The sequence below is a fragment of the Lampetra planeri genome, chromosome 63 (genome assembly GCF_965212315.1).
Source record: "Lampetra planeri chromosome 63, kcLamPlan1.2.h2, whole genome shotgun sequence".
Classification (NCBI taxonomy): Eukaryota; Metazoa; Chordata; class Hyperoartia; order Petromyzontiformes; family Petromyzontidae; genus Lampetra; species Lampetra planeri.
The window spans coordinates 2,889,629-2,896,888 of NC_136169.1; the positions used below are offsets into that span (position 1 = coordinate 2,889,629).

Here is a 7,260-nt window from a genome sequence, read left to right on the forward strand (position 1 = left end):
TCCGTGAAGCCTTACATGGTAAACTAAAGTTCCCACACGGGCCGTCAGTGCACAGAACTGACACTATTAATTTGGAAGCATTAGGGAAGAGCATCTATCGTGTAAACAGCATCTCCATCCGTGTGCATGTCCACACCTGTACAACATGAACACCCAAATAAAAGGGTTGTCATTGTATTCCACAAGCTTCGTTAAAATCCTGCTATTATAATACCCCCATTGAAGATGTAAGGCTGATGGGCCCACAAACCATATAACTGCTAACATTAAGAGCTTCAACCTATGCGGACCTTTCAAGGCAATGCTCATTTTAGCTTTTGACACAAAGGGGTAAAAGCATGCAAGGCAACCAGGTCCAGACGTTGTGCAAAAAGCAGCATTCAAGCCAAAACACGTTTGAATCAATTGCTTTATTCCATGATGTGCATACATGTTAAACATCTGCATCACTTCTTAGCCAGCATCCTCTTGGAAGCAAAGCCCAAGCCCACGAGGATGATGGAAGCAACTGCTGCAATGGCCACCACACCAGGGTAGTTCAGGATATCCGCTGTAAAGGAGGCAATATACGGGGCAGTGGGTAAGGCGAGGTCATAGATATACATTTCGCAATTAAATTTGAACGCATCAGAATGTGTTTACAAGTCGGAAATTAACAAATAAAGATGTAAAAGGATACATTTTTAGCTTGCTGGATTGACTCCTGCTAGGAGGGCCTAGAATTTTAAAATAGAGACCGGGCCTCATCCAAATCATGTTGCTTTGGAAGCCAACACCACGCGAAATGAAAAACACAAACGCACAGCGGGATAGGGCAGCATCCTCGCTGTAGACAAAGGGTCCTCTGGTGAAGATATAAACCGGGGTATCCACGGTTTTCAAGCTGCTCCTCCTTTTCCTGGCCAGACATCCTTGCTGGCAGCGAGAGGCAGCCAAAGAAGCCTTGCAAGCTATCAATGCAGCATGGACGTACACCTGCAAAAGCATAAGGGAGGTTTTTAAAAATCAAGACATTTGCAATTTAAGGGGATGGGGAACACCCCTGACACCCAAGAGTATTGCCAGGTTTGAGCATGTGCAAGTCCAATCGAATCACTAGCAAGCAATGTTTCACAAAAAGGACCCGTTGGGCCAGTGGAAGTTAATACAATTGTGAATTAAATCACGACAATCCCATTCCAGAAGAAAGTCTTAAATTACACAAATAGCAAATTTTCCCAAGGCCATTGCTGCAAGGCAAAATGGAGCCAAGGCTAGACCCTGCCACAGAACGCTCATGATCGCATTTAGCATGAAGCTCACGTATTTGGTATCTTGAGCAGTGAAGGCAAAGGCTGGGAAGGTGAAGCGGCGGGCAGTGGCGGTGATGGTGACGTTCACAGTGCTGTCACGTAGACACCTACAGAAAGAGAAAGGCCACAGATCAAGCAAGAAAGAGAGGCTCAAGTACACTTCAGCCAGTGTCAAGCGAGAGAAAAGAAACTACGTACCCTTCTTTCACGAGATAGTATTTTCGCGGATCAAGATGGTCATCGGTGGGAGTCGCGTAGAGGTCGACGGTGAACAGGGAAAGGTCGAGGCCGGTCTTGAGGGACAACTGGAGATAGAGGGTTTGACGCAGCTGCACCACTAGCGGGTAGTCGGTGGGCAGGTAAGGCAGCGGGAACGTAAAGCTCTGGTAGAAATCCATCTTCAGTTCCAGTTCAGCATAGACGGTCTGGTTGAGCACAACCTTTGTGCTGTTGGGCTGGAGTGCTAAAGACGACAAGAGCTCTGTCCTCGGAATCTTGCAGCTATTATAAACATGAAGGGGATAATACAAAGAAAACAGCATCAGTGTCTAGGTGTGAACAAAGGAAATCCTATTACAATAGCAGAGTTTAGTACAAACTACGGTGCATCAAGCTCCTCTACCTCAACCAAACGGGTCACGTGAACAAGTACCATCATTCATGGGTTTGAGTCCGGCAGAAAGTTGTGAAACGAACGACAAATTTAGCTTTGGGATAAGACCTTTCATTTGAAGGCATGCCAATCAGGACAATATCCAGGAAGTTAATGGAACGGTCGTTACGACAGTCTTGGTCACGCCATTACGTGGAATAGCAAGAATGGTTTAGGAGACTCCGAACTGGACCCTGCGGGGTGGGCTGGTAGGAACGAATAACCAAAGAATATAAACATAATGTATTATTACACTTGTTTAGCCAGGAAAGCGTCACTGAGTGTAAAGGTTTTTGTAGGGTCCTGCCAAGTGTTTGCAGTAGGGGGCAATGTTGCTACACCTAATCGGACGGTACGAAGGGAGAGTTTGAGGCCTAGTTCTAGGCTTTAGGCCTAGCTGTAGGCCGCTGTGAGTTAATTTAAATGTTTTAATTATGAATGTAAAAGCTTTAAATTTAAATGTTTCTATTTAGAAACATAAGGAAATGCAACATTGTTAAACATTAACTCTTTTACACACACACACGGGGGTACGATACGAAGGGAGAGTTTGAGGCCTAGTTCTAGGCTTTAAGCCTAGCTGTAGGCCGCTGAGAGTTAATTTTTAATTTAAATGTTTTAATTAAAAACCTATTTCAGGGAATGTTACACTTGTTTAGCCAGGAAAGCCTGACCGAGTCTAAAGGTTTTGTAGGGTCCTGCCAAGTGTTGCTACACCTAATCGGACGGACGATATAATCTATTGTAGGCTGGTTCACTTCGTTCCTACTAGTATAATCTCCGTGTCTAGCATGGGTTTGGGTCACATACATTGCATTAACCATGATGTACACGAAGTCGTAGGTGATGATGCCGAACGTGGTACTGGGCAGAGAAATCGTTTGAGAGAAGACGAGGTCTGTGCTCGTTTCCTGGAGGGGGGGGGGGGGGGGACAAGGCAGATTAGAGTCGTTTGAAAAATATTAACTATAATTCCTTTATATGCGTGGCAGCTAGAGTCCTCTCGTCCTCTTGCTTGAGATGGCTGCCACCTATGGGTCAGATGATTGCCTGCCACCATTAAGCAATTGGTAATTAAATATAATTAATTTTGTCCTAAAAAAGTGTACAATTTTGGAAATTTTTTTGTCACGAAAATAAATTGTCACGCACAACGAGTCTGTGCAAAATGTCAGCTCGATTGGATCACGGGAAGTTGGTTAAAAAACGACCGAAAGAGTTACAGTCGTAAGCGCACTTAATATAAAGGATTTAAAAAAAGCAGGCAGTTACGTAAAAGTAAAGTACTTTTTATCAAAAAAAAGTTAATACTGGAGACCTCAAAGACGGTGCCACATTCTCCGAGCGAGATGTTGAACGTGATGTACGGCCCAGAGTCTGTCAAGCTGCATGCAGGAGTTGCAGAGTTCATGACGAGATCAGAAGCGCCATAGCCCAGCAGAACGCTTTTCGCGATCTTCGCAGACATCCTCTCTTTGAAGCACTCCACCTCGTAGGTGACACCTTGGGTCACGCACAAGCCAAACCAGCAGATTAGAAATTTCAGTAAAAAACGAAAACTTGACACTTTTCCATCTTATTACGCCTGTACAAAAGGGGTATCAATCATATTAGTCCCTGCATTCCCAAGGTCAGAGCCATCAAGCCCAGCATTTTAACGTCCTCACCCCTCAATTTGGCAACGCCAGCTGAGAGCAAAACCATAATGCAAATGTACGCCTCGGTTCTGGGGTACAGGAAAGAAAGCGACACTACATTAGGATGTAACAATTCTGCAGTCATTTGTAGAGTCTCTAAATCTTGCAGTCTCAAAATCAGAACCAAAGCCAATGTTTACAATTTCTAAAATACTCCCGTCAACACTGGGGCTCTTAAAGATAAATTACTCTTGAGCCAAGAGGTTATGTTTTGGGTAGAGTCCCTTGAACAGCCATTTCAATAGCAGAGCCACTTCCTGAAGCGTTACCGTTATCATTTATTGCCTTAACAAAACACAAAATCACGGCGAGTTTACATGGTTACAAAATCAGACGGGGCACAAGGAATCGCAAGAGATTAGTCTCGTGCCACGTGCAAAGTATTGCTTATACCTGCTGGGATCGTAGAGGGAGGCAATTCCTCATCATCGATAGCCTTCAAGCCACGATTGGCAGCGCGATGTCCTTCAAGAGAAGATCGACAGCACAAATGTAGAGTTAATGTTGCATCAAAATCCGAGTAGAAACATCTCGTACACTCGTGTAACACCACATCTGCCATTTAGTCACGAAGCTTGTTCGACCATGGTCCAGCACACTAGGTCAAGACCAAACCGTTTCCATCATGCTAACCGAGTCAATTTAAAACAATTGAAATGCAAGTTCACATGAAATCCAGATGAAAGTCGAAATAGATGCAATTAGTGTAGGAAGGGGTAGCAAGCAGAGCTTAAAGTACATGGCAATCGGTATTGGTCAAACATTCTAATGCCAAAGTACACCAAAATCTTGCCCACAGCAGGCGGGTTAGTCGGCAAACTCGCAAATGGTCAAATCTGCGACGGGAGACTTTTAATTTATTAAAAATGGGATATCACACATCCACCCTCCTTGTGCGAAGCTTGCCAGTCAATGCAGGAAAAGGAGACTCGTTTCTCAACGATGCGTTCGTTACAAAACGTATTAACCAGTTTTAAAGCAAAACCAATTCAATCCGTTGCTGCATACGAGTTTTTCAACGAGTCTACTTCGAACTTTCAACAATATATATTTTTAAGAGAGGTAATATGCAGTGTGCACCGTGCGAAACACTCACCCACGAAGTCAGAATCCGCAAACAAAACACCCACGGCACAGAGCACCACGACCCAGCGAAGTTGAGACTCCATCTTGCTGCGCGCACGAGATACACCGCAATGGGTGTCTTGTTCGGCCATTTATAGTCGCTCAGCGTTTCCTCTGATTGGTCGCAGTCACACGCTGTTCAATTAACTCTCGGGCCACTTATTGATGCCTTTGTGTTTCGACTGCAGTGCACTTACACGAGTGTGGTATGCACGCATTTTCCGTCAATGAAGGAGCGTACAGTCCCTTGTATGCAGGTGAACGAAAACAGCCTGCAAGCTCATAGTAATTAGGCTATTTGGTTAGATTACAATATTATGAGCTGTAGAATCACTTTGATTACTTTTAATCAATGTTTTGAAATTGTTTGCGTGAATGATTATACTCGGTCAAGCAGCTAATAAAACTTTATTTTTTGCGTCCAATCTCGACGCATCTTGCAAGCTCAGCAGGGCTGAACTTGGTTTGTCTTTGAATTACTGACCACCAGTGCATCAGGCTACAGATTAAAGAGCAGCTGGGAGATAGTAGAACAGCAATCTTCTTCTTCCGTGTGGCTGATGTAGATGCAGAGCAACAACTATAAATTTCACATTCAGGTGATCAAGCCAGTTAACGGCGTCAGGAATAGCGGATTGTAACGCTGTGATGTCTTCATCGTATTTGTGGATCGGGTATTACGTCGATATATGTTGTACGGTTTGTTCTGGAAGACCACAGTCGCACTTGGGAGAGTTTTTCATTTTCCATTTGTGCATCAGGAATACGCATCTGCCATGGTTTGTGCGGATGCAGTTTTGGGTGGACTATGAGCTGCGTGGAAGATCAAATCCAGAGGATCTTCTGCGTTGGGTCTAGCAATGGACTCAGCTCTTATCAACAGTTTTTCCTTTATTTGGACTGCCTTTGCGTTGAATCTAGATTTGTGGATCCCTCATCAATGTCCTCTCGTTTATTGGGTTTTCTCAGAGAACGAAAGTTCTTTCCCATGTGTCCACCACATGTTACTGGAATTGGCTAAATACTCTACATCCCTTGAAGGCCCCCGACAATTCCATGGAGGAGTTAAAGCAGCATCTACAGCAGGAATTAATGCAAAAAATAACGTAATTCTCCGGCTGCCCAAAACTTGTCTCGCCACCGATGCATATTGTTCTTCTGGACTGACAACGATTTGAGCAGGTTGACAACTTTATATATCTCGTCTGTATTCCACCTCGACATCGCCCTAACATAGAGTTGGCACAACAATCCTGCCCACATTTCATTTTTGTGACGTAATCTACCGCCTACCATAGAACTCTGTACATTAACTCAAATCTGTCCTCCCTTAATATCCAGAGAGACCATCACTGGGCAGTCTTCATCTTAAATGTCCTCGCAAACAAATCCACCAGTTTCGTAAAGTAGCACTTCGTTCCTCCGACTTCCACCCATAGCCTTAGAACTGCCTTCTTTATTCCTACTTGACATTAACTTAACGACAATTCCATGGAGGATTTAAAGCAGCATATACAGTGGGACTTAATGCATCAAAATTACGTAATTCTCCGGCTGCCTCAAACTTGTCTTGCCATCAAATCGGAGTTATTTTATTTTTTTAACGGGTTCGTGGCTTTTTTTTGGTCTCTCTATGTATTATTTAAATGTGCACTAAACATGTAAAAAATGTCGAGTTAATTTGTTTTATGACATTATTTAATCGGCACGTTGACTTAACAGAATGCCGCGTAATTTGTAAATAATGTAGCCAAAGTGTGGTCCGGGCAAATCCGACGCAATATTACGCCACGGTGAAAAATGTCCACACATTCACAACGCTGAGCTTCAGTAGGAACCAGTTGAGCTATCATGGGCGGTGGGTGCATTGATAATTATATAAAGCTGACATACAATTTGGCACGCTCTGTGACGGTCTCCAAATCCAAAGGGACACTCAAGGTGATTGTGATTGGATTGTGTGAGCATGCGTTTCCAATTGAAAGATAAAGGAACGTTTTTAAATCCTTTATATTAAGTTCGCGTGCTTGCTTGCTTGCTTGCGTGCTTGCTTGCTTAGGACCGTGCAAATCTTTCGCTCGTTTTTTAACCCACTTCCCGTGATCCAATCGAGCTGACATTTTCTACACAGACTCGTTGTGTGTGACAATTAATTTTCGTGAAAAAAACAAATCCAAAATTTTACACTGTTTAGGGAAAACAAATTAAATATTTAATTACCAATTGCTTAATGGTGGCAGACAATCATCTGACGCATAGGTGGCAGCCATCTCAAGGCAGAGGACGAGAGGACTCTAGCCGCCACGCATATAAAGGATTTATAGTGAAAAACTTTGTTTTTACGGGTTTACTTGTTTTAAATTTCTTTCTCTCTCTCTCATACGGAAGAAAATTTATTCGGGGCCAGATGTCTGTATCAACAAATCTAGTCACAAGGTGGCAGTCCTGACACACGTTCGGTTGGCATGCTGTTTGGTCTGCCAGGAGGTCGTGA

The 7,260-nt window shown here is 43.6% G+C and overlaps 1 protein-coding gene across 1 annotated transcript; it reads right to left on the reverse strand.

Annotated features, from left to right (window-relative positions):
• Positions 1-391: 391 nt before the first annotated feature.
• Positions 392-4,852, reverse strand: LOC144736824 (CUB and zona pellucida-like domain-containing protein 1). The gene is made up of 8 exons (XM_078619468.1): positions 4,738-4,852; positions 4,035-4,106; positions 3,263-3,447; positions 2,755-2,855; positions 1,491-1,793; positions 1,303-1,399; positions 804-975; positions 392-550 (listed from the first exon to the last, which is right to left on the reverse strand). Exons 1-8 carry the CDS (start codon positions 4,808-4,810, stop codon positions 447-449), a joined length of 1,107 nt encoding a protein of 368 aa, XP_078475594.1. The 5' UTR covers positions 4,811-4,852; the 3' UTR covers positions 392-446.
• Positions 4,853-7,260: the final 2,408 nt, after the last annotated feature.